General features: G+C 40.6%; 1 protein-coding gene and 1 long non-coding RNA gene across 4 annotated transcripts in view; both read left to right on the forward strand.

Annotated features, from left to right (window-relative positions):
* Positions 1-1,830: 1,830 nt before the first annotated feature.
* LOC128784091 (uncharacterized) lies at positions 1,831-8,229 on the forward strand. Its single transcript, XR_008429356.1, has 4 exons — positions 1,831-2,107; positions 4,832-4,933; positions 5,934-6,022; positions 7,466-8,229. It is a non-coding gene; the product is annotated as an uncharacterized LOC128784091 (long non-coding RNA).
* Positions 8,230-12,422: 4,193 nt separating this feature from the next.
* The window catches only part of PTPN2 (protein tyrosine phosphatase non-receptor type 2), a 30,473-nt gene continuing 21,092 nt past the window's right edge, over positions 12,423-21,803 (forward strand). For all 3 annotated transcript variants that reach the window (XM_053935366.1, XM_053935357.1, XM_053935375.1), the window contains exons 1-2: positions 12,423-12,585; positions 15,140-15,230. In XM_053935366.1, the coding sequence (XP_053791341.1) occupies positions 12,517-12,585; positions 15,140-15,230 (160 nt within the window). In that variant the 5' untranslated portion in view covers positions 12,423-12,516. The remainder of the gene's footprint in view (positions 12,586-15,139; positions 15,231-21,803) is intronic.

The raw sequence follows: 21,803 nt of genomic DNA on the forward strand, positions 1-21,803 counted from the left end.
GACAGAGGTCTTATAAAATGCAAAGGCCTACCAAAGAGGAAGTAAATAATGAACTGTACTCATTAAGAATGTTTGTAACAGCATGGGATAGAGGGTGAGGAAGCCTGCTTGAAATGGCTACCACTGTTAACATGCTTCAGTCATGTCTGCACTAGAAGCTGGTCTGTTACAGGCAGTCATGGATTATCATGCCAACAGCAAACAGCTTTCAGCGGAGTTAAAGGTTCCATTCCTGACAACCTTTTAAAAATATTATTTTTGGCAAGGAAGACCTGCCTGACCCTGTGAAATCCACACAGTTTTTTGTACCATGTTTTCCTTAACTTAAAAACTGGATTCACAACAATTAATAATATTTCAGAGAGTAAAATGATAGCTATTATTATATGTCCTGGATTAAGGCAATGTAGAAATACAAATTGGTGTTATTGAGCAATTAGATTTGGGGGGAAAATCTGGTAAACCCAATCATTTAGGAGTTTGCTTAGCTTCAAGAATCTGAGGCTTAAAACTTGGAAAGTTTGAAAATGTTAGCAAGTGGTCTTGTATGTGTAACAAAAGTGTCATACAAACTGGAAATCTAAAGGTGGATGTTTCAGAGGAAAGCACCCATAATCACAGCACTGTGTGAAAGATGTGGGTTGAATTCCTGTTCAGAAAAAAAGAATACCAGCAATTACTGATAGAGTAAGACAAATTAAGGGGATTACTTACCAGGCATGACTGGCCTATCATGGCAAGAAATTAATAGCAAAATATTATTTTGTGGGCAAAAATGAGGGTAAAGTCTCCAAGACTTTATGTGAGTAACCTGAAAGTAAAACAGGCATTTAAAGCAGAATAGTTTGTATCACCCTGCTTTGTTGCTGCTGCAGAGTTCCACTTAAAACCTGTTATTTGCTAGGAACTCAATAGAATGTCCCAAACTGAATTTAAAACTTACTTTTTTATCTAAATAAAAACGACTATTAGAAAAATGCAAGAAAAAAAAGATAAGCTCCAATTCTATAAAATTATGTTTTACCACTTAATGTAAAAAATATTACAGAAAGACAAAGTAAGCAAAACGATGGTCAAGCAAAGCAGTTAGTCAGTCATGATCAAGTATATCTGTGGCAGCACATAAAGTTGAGTTAAGGAGAAACAGAAGTGGTGTTATATGTAAGTAAGTGGCTTATGGATGGGAAACTATTCTGAATCATATGAATGTGCAAAGAAATGTAAGGGAAAATTGGAACGACAAGTTGACAAGCAACATAACTGACAGCTAGGAAGGGAATACTGATGGCTTCATAACAGATGAATATGAAGGTTGATCTCAGATGGTATAATTACATCAGAGCTATCTTTAAACTAGTGGTCTTAAGTTGGGAAATAGAAACAGCTTGTAGGAGAAAAAGTAGAAAATAGCTGGCCCTGAGAGTTTTCACAGTAAGAACAGACAGCAAAGTCTAAACTTAGCAGCGGTGGCTTTCCTCCGTCTGTTCCAGAGTGTGGAAAGAAACATCAGGAGCAGAAAACAGGGTATAAATGCTGACAAAGTTACCAGTTAAATCATTTTTGCAGACTAGAATTATGATGGAATATCAAATGCATTATTATAGCTGTTGCTTACAGAATGGTTGTGTATGCTTGTTTATGGGCTGAGGAAGCCTTTAATGCCTTTTCTGTTGGGCGCTAACACAAATCTTTCACTACCTTATAAAAAGATTTCCCAGCACCAGTTACCACAGTAATATTTAATGATTTGGACAGTGAGATCAGGCAGAGTTTGGTGAGCTGGGTTTGAAGGACTTCTGCCTTCTAAATTCCATAGCCTCTCAGTGACCTCAGAGATGAGCCAACTCCCATTTCCTTCAGCAGTTTGCTCATAAAGGGATAGAGCAGTGCTGAGGGAAGGAGCATGTGCTGCAGCCCTTCCTCTTCAGCCTCTCACCATGGATGGAGTTGCAGGATGGCAGTCCTCCTGCTCTGTGGGGATAGAGGCAGAGGCACAGCTGTGGTGGGCCACAGAAAGCAGGGCTGCACCACAGTACACATAGTGTTTGATGCCAGACACACATCATGATGCCATCCATTCTGAATGTGACAATTTCTTTTACTACAGGTATATCCTCAGAATATTTTTTCCTTTATTTGGAGCTTTTCATTCTCACATATTTGAAGTAAGCATACAACCTGATGTGATCTGCTTAATAGATTGGAAAATTTTAAGTAGCTGGTTCCTGGAGCTGACTCAAGGCTTCTCCACGTACAGGAAAATTTGAATTTTACAGCAGTACTAGCCTCTACAGAAAAGAACGTGAAGGTTGTAGAAGGTGGATGTGCATGAAGAAGAGCATGGAGGAAAGAGGAGAGGGAGGTGTAGGGAGATCCATTGTCAAGACCATTCAGTAAGGTTTTGGATGACCAGGAATAGAATTAAGACACCTACTTCATCAGTCACTGGATCCCAGCTCTCCAGTCTCTAGTTTCAGGAGATTGTTCCTCTCCTTGCCCACACTCCTTACCTCTCAAGCAGCAAACATCTCATCATTTACACCTCCTCCACTGCTTCCAGGGCTCAGCTGCTCTGGCAAAGGAAGGGGCAGAAATAGGATTGGCTCAGAAGTCAGGTTTGCTACTGCTGCTGATGCATACTCACTCTTAGAGTGAGTATAAAACACATGCATACAATGTAACACATATATCCTTACAGTATAAAAGTATAAATTACCTAGGCTGAGCCAGTTTGCTGTCAGAAGGTAGAGATCAGTTGCTCACATCATATGAACAGCTCAAATGCATGGTCTTCCACAGGAGAAAGGCCTTGGCAGAGGAAAGAGCAGAATTTGACTGCTCTTTATTGGGGCCCTTGTGCCACCCTGAACAGCTGCATCCATAGGCAACCTGCCTACATTGCTTATTCCTGCAGCTGGCCCTGCTGCTTTCCATTCAAATAAAATAAAAATTCTACATTTATAATGGAAACCTCAGTAATAATTTTCTTTAAGAATTTATTTTCCATTTGGAAAAAGAATATATTAGGGCATAATATCCAAATGTTTGTCTGACAGCAGTCTGAATTTATAATGCAGCAGAGATGGTACAATGCAGTTTGAAGGATGATAACAACACAGTGAAGTATTCACTATGGAAGTAACTTGCTTATTACTCATTACACGATGGATACTTTTGTTGTTGGTAAGTGTAACAAACATACTTCATTAAAATGCTATTTAGCTATAATAGGCTAAAGAGCTTTTGAAATCAGCGTTTTAGGAAAACCACATATTCCCCAAACACAACAGGATTACCCATTCTAAAAAAAAATTACTTAAGCAGCTGTACAGAACATTAACATATCTTTGCATCTACAAGAACAGCAGCTTAACAAACTCAGAGTCCATCCCAAAACCAGCCTTATACTTCTGTCATCCAGCAAAATAATAATTCTTTTTGTGGATCTAAAAGAAGATGCATAAGAAATAAGGACCTATTATGTGCTCTGGGGGTAACAGGAATCTCAGCTAGGGCAAGTGTCAGTACCCACAGGCAGCTTCAAATTTCAAGGAATATTTCTGAAAGGGCATAGCCAAGATTTTCAAACTGTTAGATGATACTTCAGTCTCTTCTTATGGAGAATAAATCCCATCTCTCTATCTCAGATTTCAAATTAAATTTCTGCAAGGTGTATGGGGAGATCTCCCCATACACCTTGCAGATCTCCCCATACCTTATAGACATAGAATCAATAGATATAGAACCACATATTTAGGGATGTCATATGCTAGATATAGCTTATATATAATAATGAGGCATAACAAGACAGTAAATTTAACTAAGGGACAGTCTGGGAATATAGTCCAAATAATATATATTAGCAAATTTTAAATGGGCAGTGCTAGAGTAATTTTCTGCTTTGACCACCATTAGGAGAAGCTAAACATATTTGTCTAGGGAGGTTTCAGACTCCAGTAGAGAGAACACCAAAAGGCTCCCTAGAGATGTGCTAAGCACTCCTCCCTCTGACATTTCTAAAAGGAAATGTGATTAATTTATTCTGACAATAATAATAGTTCATTGTTTCCAAAGCATTTGAAACATCTGGATTAAGAACATGTAATGAAATCCCAGACCAAATTCCAGGGGAAGCATACTTGAATTTCTGGAAGACACATGACTACAAAAGCTAATTTCCCATTCACTGTAAATTTTGAAAATATTTTGTTGTGCTCAATTGTGCTCTCCTCTGCCCATGAAATTCTCACTAGCAAAAATGCTGCTTTACTGTCAGATGTGAGGGTGCACTCCCTTTAAAGAGAAAAGGTACTGTGACTTCATACTAACCACCAACCACTTTATTCATCTTATGTCTTAACTCAGCAATGCTGTTAGCTCAGAATCATAACAAGGAGAGCTTCCCAACAGGAACTGCTATGAGGACAGATTATTCATGGGAATCATTAGAAGCGGCAAAGAATTTATATAATTTTTAAATGTTATTGTGCAAACTGTGTGGTCATAGTTTACACTAACATATTTTTAATTAAATTATTTCTAAATCTTGAAGTTTCACTGTTGCAAGAGAAGAATCAAGTCTGCATGTTGTTAAGTCTCTTTTCTACAGTCTTGTACAAATTAGCATGGTAAGTTTGCCTTACAGGAATAAAAGATTTTTGTGTTGTGACAGAAATTTAAACTGAAAACTCAAGGTGCATGCCAAAGCAAACACAGCCCAAATCTGAGAGAGCAGCCACCATATGAACATGCTGAAAAAAATACTTGAGTATTTTAAGAAATGTTCACATCGTGCCATAGGATTAATGGCACTTTGAACATTCCCACACAGCTCTATTGTGGAGGTGTACTAGCAACTGCTGTACAGGGGATGCTCCTTTCAACCAAGGTCAAGTAAGTGACATCAATTGCCAGCAGCTGCTTTCTGCCCAAGGTAACCCATTGCTACATTGTGGAGGAAAAAGTGTATGCCTAAAAGACATAATTTTTACCCACACAGCTTTTTCAGTATTTCCCCCACCATTACGCTTTTGAACAAGATGAAACACAACTATTTCAGATGTATTCAGATGTATGTATCATTGATGAGTGGCTTATGTACCATCCCTAAGTGCTGAGCATCTCTTCTGAGCCCCTGCCCTTGAGATATCTGAAATACAAAGAAAATACCCAGTACATTGAAGCATTCTGTGGGAGGACAGCAGCAGCAGATGATATTTATATACACAAGTATTATGCACAAAGTATAAGCATACAAATGGAACACTGAACAGTGTACAGAGACTACTTCACCACCATCTGCTGACTTGCACAGATTAGTGAAAGCAAAAATATTATTTCAATTTCCCCCCCAATAATGCTATATTCTGATGAAAGAAGTAAACTTCCAAGAGTTAATCATGTGGTTATCTGCATGATGATTAAAAGTATCTGCCTTGCTTCTTATAGAAATATTTTTAAATTATCAAGAAAAATGTAATTCAGCACTTGATAATTTTAGCTAATTTAATTTCTGTCACATTGTGTTAGAATGGTAGATTTAAAGATATACATCTATGAAATTCCCATTAGAAAAACAATTGTAAAAAAGGCTGTTCATATAAGTTTCCAGTTAGAGTAAGCAGAGGGCTATAACTTGCAGCATAGATTTCATTAATCAGATTAATTATTAAATCTATTAATGACTCACTCCTCTGTGTGAACAAAACACCCCCACTTCTTCCTCTCTCAGGAAAGTGAGAGGTAAAAGAAAGAGAAGGGGAAGTTTTAATGTCACCCTGAAAAGCATATATATTTATGTTTTAGAAATATAATCCTTGCATTATTTCATTGGAACCTCCTGTCCAAAGATATTCAGGATTTATTCCACTTGCTGTAACAGAATTGTGTAAATTCAATAGTAATATTGTACACTCTTCATGCATATTTGACAGTAGAATTAGCTGTAATGACTGATGCAGTCACCTCCTTCAGTTGTCTGCCTCATGCTGCTTTCCAAGGTTGCTGAAACTCTGGAAATTAGGTGAGAGTTATCCTTACCACTTTTTCTGAGACAAAGAAATACTGTCATCACACGATCTGTGATATTCCCCAGAGAAAACCCCAGGACAAAGACCATGCATATGGCAGAGTTTCACAAATAATACATCCCACTTCTCATTCACCATTGCTGCTGGCATATTGTTCCTTGTATGACATTTACCAGCCAAAATATATTCTGAATCTAGAAATTAGATTGTGCATTTATAACTTCTGATAAGAGTATCCATAAGGTATTACCAATGTGTTGAGAAGCAATGGGAAATCCGGACTGTTCTGAATATGATATACATGTTAATGTAACAACTTAGGGAATGCAGATATAGACTTATCACAGTTGTATCTCCTAATCCCCTCCCCACAGTATCATTTTCAGGAATCTAGTCACCAGATTCAATTAAATGTTCTTTCTTAAGTGAGAAAAACAAAAGGGAAAACTGAGGTGGTCTTTGATGAGCATGAAACAAATAAAAAACTCCAAACATCTTTGTTTTTACTCTGCACCTTACCTTTCCTGCTCAGTGCTTCAGAGGGGGCTAGTATGAAGAAAGCAGCCATCTTGGACAATGAAAATTAATTTCAAGTGAACAGAGCTTCCAAAATTAGTGTAAGAGAATGGGAGCTAGAAGCTACCTGAGATGTTGAAGTGACCATGTGGGATATTTCTTGACGAATCCAATCTTTATAACATACTTTGTTTATATATTTGTAACATTTTTTCCTTACTGCAAATCTGTGTTAGAAAGTCTGCCACTAAAGAACTTGCAGAGGTCTGCTTAAGGAGGGGTACCATACAGTTTTTAAAAAGAAAATAGTGTCTTTTAGTGATGTCTCTTTGTACGCAGTAAGAGAGTAGGAGAAAAAAAAATTAAAATGCATAACATGTAAAAGATCCAGAGAGTTTCATATACCCATTTTGATACTGGACACGTTCTGCACAAGAGCACTTTTCTCCCTGGGTTGTTAATTCCAGTAAGTAGTCATGTCATGACTTGAACTGCTGGAACTGTTCCACTGTCTAAAATAAGATGTTAAAGACCTTGACAATATTCCAATTGGAAAACGTGTGTTATGGATCCTTCTTTGAGTACATTACATTCAGTATTTCTTTTCTTTGAGAAAACAAACAAATTGGCTTAGCAGTTATAGCCCATTTGTATGCCACAAGGGTATGAATTAGAGGTTTGAAATGTCTGGACCAAAGGAAACATAGCATACATTTAAAAGCTCTATTATACTGGTTATGCAAAACAGATTTTTATGACTCCTTACTTTAGTAGATTAATTTCAAAGACATTTGTATAAGATACATTATCAAATTAAAAAGGGAAAGGTAAATTTTACATGCACTACTAATTTGTTTTCGTTAGGAAATCATACTGCCTGAAAAATTAACAATTTCTTTATGGCTCTTTGCCATCTACAGGCAAAATCTATTTTCCTCCTTGCTTTTTGATTTACTTTGGAGGTGAAAAGAAAGGTGCATTGATTATTGCAGTCCTGCCTTGCCAAGTAAGTGCAGCAATGATGCAAATTCTGCTGTAGTGTTCCATGGCTCTTAGAAGATCCAGTGCCCAAGTTTCCACAGTGACACAAGTGTGAACACCTTGCTCTCTATAACACACCGAAGGACATCTCAGCAGGCAAAACGAGCCACACACTCATGGAACTTTGCCATCAAAACAGTGACTCAGAGAATGTGGCTCCTTCAGGGCTGCTCATTATCTCAAGAGGACAAGCTTCTACGGGAAATTGTATGAAATTCGATATATTAACGTCAACTTAAAAACAAGCAAAGATATCACAAATCCTGTACAGACCTACCTCTGCTATCACAGGAAAGACAGAAGTAATTATTGTAATAAATGCTAAAGGCTCACCACCACATGGTAAATTTTAGTATCTATGAAGCTGGTAACAATAAGATATTTTAAATCCCTATTACAGTGAGTAGTACAAGAAAATCCTTTCCTGTTATTGGCACATCAGGTTGTCTAATGCAGAAGCATAAATTACAAATATGGATTACAATCTGAAGACTCTTATTTTGAACAATTGGGGCAAAAAAAAATATCAAAAACAATTCAGAGATTGTTAGACCCATTAAAATAATCACAATTGCTTTGTTCTGATGCTGGGAAATCCAAAGGAAAACCAAAGGAAAACCGGAACATAAAACTGAGAATACAAATTTATAATAGAAACATTTACTGTTACTCCTCAGGAGAGAATCTTCTTCTGCTAAATCAGTATTTTCTTACCAGAACTTCTCCTAGCAAACAACAGTGGTCTGGTGCATCACAATCTTTCCTGCAGTAATTCAGAAAATTACCTTAATTTTGTAATTTGGAAGATAAGCTTGAATATAGATGAAGATACATATAATCAAGCATGGAAACCACTAAAATACATAATCTGTGCTAAAAACAAGTTACAAGATCATGATACTATGACTTCACAATTGTAAAAGAACTTGAATGAAAGTCTCACTGGTCAGCATGAAGAACTACTCCAGAACTGTTTCAGAACTGCTCGTTAACCATTATGCCATCATATAAAGTAATGCTTTGAAATAATAACTGTGAGATTAGAAATGGTCTAAGCAAGGAACAGCCCTATTCAGTCTGTGAGGCAATTTTAAAGTCTAATAAATCCATGATCTTCAAACAAACTTTAAAATATGAAAACTATGTCAGCTATAAGCGGTTACTATAGACACCATTTCTAGCAAAAATTGACCTTCTGCAAGGACCATGGAATGACACTAAGCCACACTCACTGAATTAAGAGTTTCTAACCTGCAAATGATGATTTTAATAAATGTAGCTGGGGTGAAAAGAAAAGAGAGACAGAAAGTCAAGTAATGTACACAAACCATCCCCAGCAAGCAAGATCCTCTCTATAAGAGAGAAAAATAATAACTCAGAGTCATCTTTCTCTTGGCAACTGGCTCTTTTCTTCTTCCCGTAGCTGTACCCAACACCCCCTGCATTGACTCATAGGCATTACGCTTTGTGGCTGACTGCACATCCCAGCTTAGGTTGCTGGAAGGGCTGTTTCACAAAGCCACAGCAGAGCCTAAAGTTGTTCTATCCCTCAGACATCCTGGCTGGCTGCCTTTTCTGCCAGCTGGTGTGTCCATTCAGTCGTGACAGTACTTCTGCCAGTTACCCTTTTCTTTTCATACTCCACAATTATTTCAGCTTCACCCTAGGACTCCAGTGCCATACAGACTGGCACAATTCTCTAGACTGTGAAACAGACTTCCTTAATAGTTCTTAATATTTCCTTTCTTCCTCGGCCATGAATTTCTTCTACACAGAACTCCAGACAACAGTTCGGGCAATTGTATAGTCTGGGCACAGCTGTATTGTCCTTCTCTTCCAAATCCCATCTCCTTTACTACAGAGCTGGTTTTTATCACACACTGGATGCTAGGATCCCACTGTTGTGGATTTCTGACTGATGTGAAAGATCTCCTCAGCTGAAGGAGGAGGCCCTTGCACTTCTGCTTTTGTTGCTGCTTCAAGGATTTGCATTTTGCTACATACATTTTCAAGGGTTTACTATGGGGTTTTGGGTGTTTTCTTTCTTTTTTTCCCCCCTTCTTTTGGGCAGGTGAAGGAAAGCAATAATATAGTTGAGGAAAAATATTTGCACCAACACCCACTTTCAGTAATGGGAATTTTAACATTCATTTGAGCAAGGAATACAGCTTCCAAAAGTCTGAAATATGAGTGCACTGTAAATGCACAAAAAAAAATTGAAACCTGTTTTATCCTGACCACTGGACCTTTTCATTCAACTTCTCCTACTCCCTACCAGATGCCAGAAGAGTGGCCAGCCCTTCTGGGTTTCAAGTCCTATCCAGTTCATCGAGGAAGGGAGGGTCCTCTTCTCCTTTAGGCCTTAGGCTATAAGACTTAAATCAGGAATTATATGTTCTCTTCCTTTCACATTGTGGCAAGTTTAAGCACATTACAGCTCTCTTCCTTAACAATTAAAATTGATGTGGAGTGTATTTGTGAATAAAACTACCTCAGGGAAGAATTTGTTCTTCATCTACCAATATCTAAAATGATTCTCAGAAAAGCAGCACAAACCAGATCATTTCCAATAAATGGTGCTTAAGTAGTTCCAGTGAATGACCCAAAAAAGTACACACAGAGGAACAAACACTTAGTCTGTTCCAGACTGGTACTAAAATAATAGTTAAGCCAAGGTCACCGGACAAAAACATTTAAAATTAACTCGATTGGTCTTCATGGGCACCAAAGTCAATTTTGAAATCAAAAGTGGATACAAATTACTTTGGGGTGACTGCTTTGTCAGTACAGCAATGGGCTTCTCAGATTATCAGAGATTTTAATTAAAAAACATTGCTTGCTTGTGTTTAAGACAAGCAAGACAGAAAGCACTACAATATACTAGACTTTCCAGCAACCATATTGTCTCTCTTTGCATGTCTCATGATCCCAAGGGCATAAGACTTTATGTAATAGTTCATCTGGGCTTGGCTGCATAGCTAATAGAGAATGGGAGGTTACTATTGGCAGAATAAAGTTTTCTAATGAGTGTACTTGGTTTATGTTGTATATAATAATACAATATGTTGTATATACAGCTCTCCTTCACAGATCATTAGAAATGTAATCTTGGGCCTATCCTGGGCTCAGATCCTAAAAGCCAGAGAACTAGTGCTGCATTTTTAGCATATTTGCAGTAAAAATAAAGCAATCCAAATCTGGACAATAGCAATTTCTTCAGAAAACCCTGGTTTACAAGTTATTGCCCAGAATTACGTCCAAACGGTTCTTGAATGTCTCCAGTGAGGGAAACGCCACAACCTCTCTGGGCAATCTGTTCCAGTGGGCAGGCACCCGCACAATAAAGAAGTTCTTGCTCATATCCAGGTGGAACTTCCTGTGCATCAGTTTCTGCCATGGCCTCTTGTCCTATTGCTTGGCACCACCGACAAGAGCCTGACTTGGCACTCTCCCTTCAGACACACACACTGATGGTACATAGTTCCCCTTTGTGGCACTAATTCACACATTTTTAAGGTGCCGGACGTTACCCAGCGACCTGTCCTGAGCCACGAGGCTCCCGCCTGCCCGGGAGCCCCAGGCTGGTGTCCCGCAGCCCTTCCGGACCTGGCCCCACCCTTGGCTTTGCCCAGCGTCTGCCGGAGCCGCCCCTTAATGGATTTTCTGTCCCAGCGAGGCAATCGGTGCGGGACACGGCGTTTCTGCTTTCGGGACGGCGAGCCCCGCCGTGATTTGTCCGTCCGACACGTCCGAGTCTCCGCACTTCTGCTTTTCGGAACCAGCGGCTGCCGGCGGGGCACATCGCCGGGGGGTGCGACGCTGAGCCGGGCTGGGGACTCGCCGGCGGCTGGAAGAGCCCATGGACACTTCAGGGCCCGTGTCCGCTCAGTGACACTGGCACAGCGATGCAGCACTACAGGCTGAGGGCGGAGTGGCTGCAAAGTGGCCCAGCGGAAAAGGACCAGTGGTCAACAGCAGCTGAACGAGGGCCAGCAGAGCGTGGAGGTGGCCAAGAAGGCCAATGGCATCCTGGCTTGTACCAGCAGTAGTGTGGCCAGCAGGACCAGGGCAGTGATTGTCCCCCTGCACACACTTTTGGTGAGGCTGCACCTCGGACACTGAGGTCAGTTCTGGGCCCCTCAGTTCAGAAGGACATTGAGGTTCTGTAGCACTGCCCGAGCAGGGCAGTGAAGCTGGTGAAGGGTCGGGAGCACATGTCCTGTGAGGAGCAGCTGAGGGAGCTGAGGGTGTTTAGCCTGGAGGAGAAGCGGCTCGGGGGTGACCGTATCGCTCTCTACAACTGCCTGAAAGGAGGTGTTGGCCAGGTGGGGGTCGGTCTCTTCTCCCGGGCCAGCAGCGACAGGACAAGAGGACATGGCGTCAGGCTACGCCAGGGGAGGTTCAGGTTGGACATTAGGAAGAAATTCCTCACAGAAAGGGCGATTAAATACTGGCACGGACTGCCCAGGGAGGAGGCGGAGTCACCGTGCCTGGAGGTGTTTAAAGAAGGATGTGGCACTTGCTGCCATGGTCTAGTTGACGCGGTGAAGTTCGGCCGCAGTTTGGACTCGATGATCTCGGAGATCTTTTCCAACCGAACTGAGTCCGTGATTTTTGTGACAACAAAACCTCGGTGGCCCCCGCCGAGCCCCCGCCACACCTGAGTGCGACCCCGCCCCCCGCCGGGGCAGTGACGTCACCCCAGGTGCTTCCCGCCTCCCGGTCCCGGGGAGGCGTGATCTCCACGCCCCTCGGTGGGCGGGTTGAGGGTCGCGCATGCGCCCGGCGCCGGCTGCGGGACACCCGGTCGCGAGCGTATGTGCGCGCCCGCCGCTGCCGTGAGGCGGGGGGCTGCGCGCGAGCTGCTGCGGGCTCGCCGCTCGGCCTCCTGCGGACAGGCTCGCGCGCCCTGGCGGCCGCCGCCATCACCATGTCCGCCGCCATCGAGCAGGAGTTCCAGGAGATCGACGCCACGAACGACTGGCAGGCGCGTTATCTGGTGAGCCGAGCGGCGTGGCCGGCTCTAGCCGGAGAGCAGCAGGGAGGGAGGAAGGGCAGGGGGGAGAGGGACTCGCGGGCCGGCAGCGGCCGTGCCTGGCGTGCGGCTCCGCCGCCGCCTCAGCAGCGGGGAGAGCGGAAGTCGCTGGGCCAACACGACTCTCGCCCTCAGGTGCGAGCAGCGGAGCCGTGGGCAAGCGCTAGGCATGCGCACTCGGGGCGTGCCCGGGAGGGGGGCGGTGGCGCGCAGGCGCGGGGCGAGGCGCGTGCGCGGCCTCGGCGGCGGCTCTTGGTCCGCGCTGCCCCCGGGGCGCAACGGAGCGGGGCCCGGCCCGAGCCGGGACAGCCGCCCTGGGACTCCCGAGGCTTGCGGGCGGTGTGGGAAGCTGTGCCCGATAGTGCGGATTCGGCCAAGGCTTGGGTGCCCCCGCCCCACCCCCTCCACCCCCCGGCTGGTTCGTGCGGCTCCTCAGGCAGCCGTGCTCCCTCCTCAGCGCCCCTTCCCGCTGCCTTGGCCAGCTCGGCATCCGCTGCGGGGGTTCTGCGCGAGTGCTACTTAATAAAATGCAGTATTTGCCTTTTTTTTTTTTTTTTTTTTTTTTTTTTTTACGAGATTTAGAATATCCAAGACCAGTCAATTCCATAAAACAGGCATTATGTATCAGCTGGTGTCACTAGAGCAGTTATTTAAGCCACAGTATTTTATAGCACTATTTCACAAATGAGGAAAGAGAACCAAACCCCAAAGTTTTCTTTACTGACTTCAAATTATGCTTTTTCTCTGTTAAATTTATTTGATTTATATGTGATTCAAATACAGTATCTTTACTGCAGTATTTCAGATGTTGCATTTGTGGATAGATCTGTATTACAAATAAGTAGGATCTAGCACCAAGCCTGCCAGAGTTCAGGAAGGGTTTGGACAATGCTTTCAGGCACATGGAGTGGTTATTTGGGTTATTCTGTGCAGAGTCAGGAGTTGGACTTGATGGTCTTTGTGGGTCCCTTCCAGGTCAGGATGTGCTGTGATTCTGTGTGATGGCTGGATATTATGTGGGAAAACTGATTTCTGAATTAGTCATTAAATTTCATTAAGTTTAATTATTTTTAGCAAACCTATTCTCCCACACCATCACTGTAGAACTGTTCTCGCTATTTTAATGTTTCTTTACCAAAGCACAGGCCTGTTTCTGTGCACTGATGGGGCAGGTGCTTTAAGAAACAAAATATGTTGCATCCCATTACTGAGTAATACAAAATTTACCTTTCACGGAAATTTGGGTGTGAATGCCTGCCAGATCCATTCGTTCCATGAGCAAGCTCCCAAAGCTTGTCAGCAATGTAAACGATCACTTCCAGTGTGCTGTATCAAAATAGAAAACCTAATAGATGAAGAGGTTTCTATACAAATATGTGGAGTATTGGTGCTTGGCAGTTGCTGCTCCACATTGTGATTCATGTTCTTTGCAGATTGGCAGTACATTTTAAAGAAAGGTCATGCAACCAATGCTAAAAATTTGAACTTTCTTTTATATGTTATATTTCCGCTGATGCCCTTTCTGGCTGCGTTCATTGTCTGGGAATAGACTAGGCTATTTAGGAAGTTTGAAGACAAAGATAGTGGGAACATTGAGAAGACCAAAGAATGCTCAGTTGTAATAAGAAGTTTAAATGCCCTTTGGGACATAATGATCAAATGTGGCAATGTAATCTAAAAACAGAAGGAGAATTAAAAGTAAAATATTGTTAATTCTGTACTGAGCAACATTTCTGCTGAGACGGCATCAGTACAGGGATATAAATACAGAGTAGAATACACTGAAGGCTGTTTTCAGTTTTCTACATAAGGTAATTCTGTATATGTTAGTGAAGTTATAGAAAAGGTGCACTCAGGGAAGAAATCAGTAAAGCAGAACATTCAGAATGTGTGAAAAGTAGGGTCCTTAAAATAGTGTGTGAGTCTGAATAGCTCACAGATTATTAGGTTTGTGTAAATGTGTGGGGAGACCAGGCTTTGATTCACATTGATATTTGTGACTCTAGAATTCTTCATATTGGTTCACGTTTAACTACAATTGTATGGGATGAGCCATCAAACCACCAAGAATAATCCTACGGCCCTTAATAGTAGCCATAAAATCATTAACTGGTTCACTTATGTTTGTGGGGTTTTACGCTGCCAATCGCTTTAAAGGAGCCGGCAGAATACTGCTGTTGCATCTGAGTCCCTTACTGCTTTGGGAGATAATGTGCAGCTCTGAGGTAAACTGTAAGCATAATAAATATCTGGGATTAGGGGTTTTTTACTCTTTGATCCTGATCCATCAGTTGCTTGTCAAATGGTGCTTACATTTGGTAGTTTTAGCCAAATGTAGGAAGATCTAAATGGTGGCAGTTTGACCATGAATGAAATATGTCTTCTGAGTGAAAATGAAGCTATGGGCAGTAAAACTTGGTTTAAAAAATGTTAGTTATTATAATGTAATGTTGCTTAATAAATAGTATGTGTAGAACATTCATCTTAATCAGTCAATTATTTATTTTGTCTTTTTAAGGAAATCCGACATAAATCCAGTGACTACCCTCACAGAGTTGCAAAATATCCAGAAAACAGAAATCGAAACAGATACAGAGATGTTAGTCCATGTGAGTATCTTTTCTGCAATCATTGCAGTAAACTTACTAGACCTTCTCTTACCCTATTGAGACTGGTGGTGATAAATCATGGTCATTGCAAATTTGCATTTTGTTTATTTCTGTAGGCATGTATCCTGTGATAAATGTGAGATTTTTGGTAACACATACACAAATGGAGGGAGAAGAGTCTGCATGTTAAGCTCATTGTGCTGAATGAGAGATGGTTGCAAATCACGGGATATTAGTGTATAGGTAAATTTTTGTGAGCTGCAGAGTAATGTTTTAGAGGTATTTTTCTAATAGGGAAATTATTTGTTTAATAGTGCTTTATCTATCGTAAAAAACAAGTATAGAGGTTAAGTTAGTACACATTGACTTAAAGAAATGTTTTCTTTTTGGACTGAGTGATTCTGCGCATTTTTAAGGTGGTGTGGATAAATGCCACTCAATTTCTGCTGTTGCTTTAAAAATGCTTGAGATTTTGTTGGTTTTGCCCATATAGTAAATAAGCTATGGAGTGCTTCATACTTCTACTAATTTCAATAAAATGGTCTTTTTGACATAATGATCTTATGTCTCATGTGAAAAAAAAAAATTTAGACCAGCTTCTCTGCTGCAGAGATGCTGTGGGTTTCTTTTCATTAGCATTTTATTTCAGAAATTGTAAGCCAAAATTATTGCAAAAAGATATGTGAGCTGCAGATAGGGGAAAAAATTATGTAGCTTTAATTTTTTTGCAGTATATTAAAGTTGGGACAGATAACATGTTTATGTATTCCTTATGAAGTTTCCCAGAATACTGAAGGGTCCTAAAAATCACCTTGTTACTGGATCTAGAGTTTTTGAAGGGTTGCTGGTATATTGGGGCTTTTTCTTTGAGAGCCTGATGTGAATACCTCTTCTAAGATTTGGAGAAGTGCTGAGCTCCTTGTTTCCAGTTGAAAATTGTGGTTGAGAGCATGTGTGTAGCACTTCTCAAAATGGCACAGAAAGGGTCTTGGATTGAGTCACACTGGTCAGATGCAGTGCTGCTCCTTTGGCTGCTGCCAGGATGCTCTGCTGGCACAGTGAATTCGGACTAAATGGGTCCAGTCTGGCGTGGTGCTGAACCCTTGTGCTGCATGCTGATGAAACTGAACTTAGAAATTCAGTACCTGGCTTCCTTGCTGTGTCTGTGTGCCATTCCATTGGAGGAGTGTCCAGTACTGAGGAAGTTAACTCAGATGAGGCAAGGCTGACTGACTTTCACCGTAGGCTCAGGAAATGGAGCCAGGCCTCTGGTGGACACGTGTTGGTCTGTGCAGAGGCGCTCGGGTGTCCCGGCTTTGTTGTCCTGTTGAAGCACAGCATTAGCATCTTACCAGCGCTGAAAGAGATGTTTTATTTAATTTGTGTTTCATGCCTAAGTTGCAATGGGGGTTATAAGATGAGAAGGCAGGAAAGTAATTTTGAACCCAGAAGTTCTAGGTTCTAGTCCTGGGTCTAACATCCTATACAATTTCCATGTCAGATGCTGTATACATGTATTTATCTACTGTTTCTCCCATACATGAATGTAATTTATGTAAAGAGAGTGAAAATGTACTTTCAAACTCTTTGTGCTTTTTTTCTTTTTAAAAATAGTGTTTCTAAAAGAAATAAAATTACGTAGTATTATTTAGGTAGTATCTAATAGTGCCTCCAGTAATACCTTTTGGATGTGACTTGTATTCATCTCCTGCAGTTATGTGGTGCTCAATATTTTCCTTAACCATGGCATGCCTTTTACTGTAGTGAAGAGCATCAAACGCCTTTGCTTCAGTCATGGCAAAACCTGCTTCTGAAGTGCATGTTTACCTAGTAGAAAAAAAATATGAACAATTGTACTAATTCTTGGACCCAGTGCAAAAGCAGGGAGACAGATAAAATCTAGTATTGAAGTAGTGGCTGGGCTTAGGAAAAGGCTAGAGCTTTTCTGTTACACTCTGACATAGATTATTACATGATGAATGAACTGAATAAGATGATGACTTTTATGAAGAATGTGTCAGTTTCTAGCATTTATGAAAAAAGGATGGTTTCAATTTGTCCATCTAGATAGCTTTGCAGAACTGGGCACTAGGAGCAAAGCTTTATCAGGAGAACAGAGCAAAACACTGTATTTGAACTAGCTAATTCCTCCTAAATTTTACTTCTGCACTCTTAAATATGACTCAGTTGCTTCAGTAAGAAGGATGAGAGTTGGGAGCAGAAAGAGGCCTGGAAGGGGAGTGTATGATAAATAAGATTTCAAGGTAGCAGCGCCTAAATTTCAAAGCAGCTAGGATAAAAGCTGCATGGTTTGGTCACTAAGGTGAACACATCTAATTGTGGTTCATGTATGGAAGGACCTCATGTTGCAGAAATTCAGTCTCACACAATCTTGACGTCTCAGCCCTTCACTTTGCAAATTTTGCTGCTTTTTAACAGTGTTCAGGTGAAAAACGGGTGATTCTAATATTCTCAGGTAGTCAAAGGCCTTCAGAGCCAGCTGTTGGACTTTTAAGATCTAGTTACTTAATCATACTGGAAGACATAATTTAAAGAAAGAGTTTTATTTCTTCAAAAGCATTGAGAAAATTGTTTGTTAACCGCTGTAGCTGCCAAGCCAGTGTAAAATCTGAGGTGGTGTGTCTGCAAGAGGAAGTGCAAAGGTTGTTCAATTTTACGGGAAATATGTCAGTTACGAGTCCAGGAAAAAATATTTTGGGTTGGTTTACTCCATTTCAACTGTGATACCTGGGACAAGTACACTGAAACAAACTTGTGTCTGTTACATTTCTAGATAAAAATTTGTTTGCTGGGAAAGGCTAAGCATCTCTGCCCATTACAGTTGAGTTTCACAGTATTTCCTGTTTCATAAGTATTTTTGTTGGTGTCCATTTTTGTTGGCTAAAGATCTGTAGCATAGATAAGTTTGGTTTGGTAAAAGCCCTCAAGAATTACTGCCTAGCTGAAAAAAACATAGCAGTCTAATAGTTTGGTATTAGTCTAAAATAGGCAGAAGAGTATTTTGGCTTCATAGTACTGAAACAGGAAGTTAATCTAAAATAGGTTTGGTTTGACAGCCAGTCATTTCCGGACAGATGAAACCATTTCTCAGAAAACGTTTTTAACAGAGGAAAGTAACTTGTGAGGTTGTTATTCTTTATTAACAATTTTAATGAAACTCCAAAGATTTCTGTAATTAACTTTCCTTCTAAATCTTATCCTTAGTTTTTATCAGAGGAGTCTAGTGTCTCAGATTGACTGTAAACACCTTTAGAGCTGAGTTCCCAGATTTACTGGCAAGAAGGAAGTCCCCTCAACAAAATTGGCAGGATTTTTTTTTGCCTTTTGCTTTTGAAGGGTAGATGGGGGTTTGCACAATTTTCTCTTCAGCCTTCCTTTGTAATATGGCGTGGTGCTCAAGAGCCTGGGTCATCAGAGCATTTTTGCTGATAGATCACGTTGCTTTTGGAAGATCTTGCAAGGTTGTGATTTCTCGTGTTTTCTTCTTATGGCCTTGAGTAGATTCAACCATAGGCTTACAATTGGCATAGAGTACAGGAGAGGAACACGAAGAAAATTGTGCTTTACAGCAAACAGAGTTGGAGCTGATTTGAATGGTTTTACACATGGTGCTAATTAATTATCATTGCAGGAATGTTTGTTCCCTTTCTGTCCTGTGCTTCAAGTGTATATGCTGAGAACAGGGAGATGTTCAGCCCAGAATAAGCCTGCTGCATTTCTTGTCCATGTCAGAAGCTGACATTGGTGATTTTTATGGCATTATCTAATGATTCTCTAAAACATCTTACCACGTGAAACGTTGTAAAATAAACTCAAGATGCTGTTGAGTTTGGAGATACTTCTTCCTTTGGAGTTGGGGAAGAGGGGAATTTTACAGCACATGCTGATCTAAACTTTAATGTGCCTTAAGATTTTTTCCTGTAATCCTTCTCACAATTGTAAGGATACTATGCAGTAGTGAGGTGTGTATTTCCATATGAATACATTTTGGTGGTGAGCTAGGCCATGACTGATATGATGGCATTCCTTGTGTACAACCAGTGACAGGGTGCTGAGGAAAAGTCATTTTGCCTTTCCTTTGTCTTAGGCTACCTCTGAAACTCAAGACTGTAAGTCTAGTGACAGAGTAATTGCAATTTGAGTAATTTAGCAGTTCAGATAGACTAGATTTAGATTAGTGAAATGGAAGGGATTTGTTGGTAGGTGGGAAAGGTTAGGCAGGGTCACTGGGATGGCTTGCAGCTGCATGTTTTATTTATGACTTTCTTTAATCCACTAAGTAGCATTTCTCCTTCCTCTGTTGTTAATAGCTCTCTATTTGGGGGACCAGAGACATCTCTTGGATAAAAGATAATTTTGAAGTTATACAGTGTTCTAGAAACACAGTTGTTTTATAATGAAAACCTTTCATTGACCAACTGCAAGAACTGCGTGATGTAAAACGCCAAACACTTTGTATCTTGATTTTAACTGGATCTGTCATTTTCTGCTAAGCAGGAGGTGAGCAGATTGAGTGTTGTGAAGTTTTGGCATTATTTGATGCATGGGAAGTATTGTCAGTGGGACAGGGTTCCACTGGAAATGGGTAATCAGAGTTTGCTTATCTCAGACAGAGTCATTCTGGGAGTGTTTTTTCTCAGTGCAGGAGCCAGAATGAGAATAATTTTAATGTTTCCACTTCCTTTTCAGGCTGCATAGTTTGAAATAGGGGAATTAGCACTTCGGAAAAGCAGTACTGTATTTTAGCTGCTGGTGGGCATGGCAACGCATAAGCTAAATCTTATCTTAAAGATAGGTTTATCATTCATATAAATCTAAGTACTTTGTAACTGGAAATTATATACATACGGAAAATACATTACAGCTAACTCGCTGTCAAAAGTTGGCTTGCTTCAGTTAATTCAGAAGAGCAAGCCAGGGTTTGAATGAGGTTTCTAGGTCATTGTGTCCTTTAAGAACCTCATCCCTTGAAAGAAGAGAAATCAATATATTCTAGTGGGTTTTTTTTTTTTTTATCCTGTGGCCTGTCTGCTAGAGTACTTGCAGGATCTCCTCTGTTTTAACTGGGGAGGGAGAGGGAGGTTATCTGTGCATGGAATTAGTTATTGAAGGGACTTCAAAAAAAAACAACTTGCAGAACTTTATTTGTCATGTTTACAAAGCAAAATTTATAAGAAGGGAAAAAATGAATCTGAGAATGTAAGGATGAAAGTAGGAAACCTCCTTAGAGGCTGCAGTTATTTACCCCTGGCAGCAGTACAGCAGCTGCTGCTGGGTGATTAAACTGTTAACAGTGCTTGCTTGCGTCACCTTTCCGAGAACACTGGTACCGGTATGTGTGATTTACTATAACAAGATCTTAAGTTTTTCCTGTTGGCAAATGACATGTAATATTTACAGAGGTCTTGGTTTCTTTCCAGCTGAAACATTTCAGATAAAGTGATACATGAAAGGAAAAAGTAATGCTTTCCTATTCTGGCAAAATAATACAAAGAGATATATTTTACTTTAAAATGCACATGTGTCTTAATTTTGCTGTGTCTTGGCTTTGATAATATTTTTTTTCTTCACACAGCGGTATCATAAATCTTTTAAAACTCCTGAAAGTTAAGATGGTGTTGCCTTACAACTGGAATGCTAATGAAAACAGACTAACCCAGTATATTTCTCATGCTTTTAGATAAAAAATAATTTTTCAGCATTTTTCTATTCTCTGCACGTTATATATGACTGCATATAAAAGCTAGGAGCTAAGGGAGGTGGGGCAACAACCCCAAATTTGAGTGCTTCAGCAGCAGCAAAACAGATCTACTTTACTGTTGATTTCTTTACTTGAATCCAACAAGATCATCTTTGGCAGTTGCCAGTAGCAGATAGATAAGGGAGAATGTAAAGGCAGGTCAAGACCTAGTAAATGTTCTTTTCCCAGGTTTCCAAACACATGGAAGGTATTCATATTCAGTCGAACAGGAGTCTAATTCAGTAACTGTTTTCTGATTGCCATCAGCTTTTTGCCTGTCCAGGTTTATATTTATGGATTTCTGAGATGAGCCTTTTGCTACACAGGCTGGCTGTGAGTTCATCTGTTGTAGTTATGCTGAATTTGATACTCGGTAGTTGCTCATGTCTCTCTGTGTTTCCCAGAGTGTGTGTCTAAAGGAAGTGAATCTTTTGGTGCAAGGATGGGTGGGCTGGCATTTTAACAGCAGTCTGGGCCCTAATTGAGTTTTGTGGGTTAGACTAGGTGAATTTAGTTTTAAAAACTGGTATTGCATCGTAATTCACTCTGCTGTCAGTTTCCTTGTGGAATCTCTTCCATCTCTTCCTGAGATATGTTGAAGTTTCTTAAATTAATTTTAGTTTGCTATTTTTAATTTACTCTTCATATTCTGCTAGGTGTTGAGCTTCAGGAGGTTTACAGTCAGTTGAATCTCATTTTCTGGCATGTAGTTGTATACAAATTTTAAACTGAAAGTACTGTTTATTTAATACAGTGACTGAAAAATGGCTGAAGGATTAATTACTGTGAACAAGTCTGATTACCTAAATGTC

This window comes from Vidua chalybeata, chromosome 1 (assembly GCF_026979565.1).
Source record: "Vidua chalybeata isolate OUT-0048 chromosome 1, bVidCha1 merged haplotype, whole genome shotgun sequence".
NCBI lineage: Eukaryota > Metazoa > Chordata > Aves > Passeriformes > Viduidae > Vidua > Vidua chalybeata.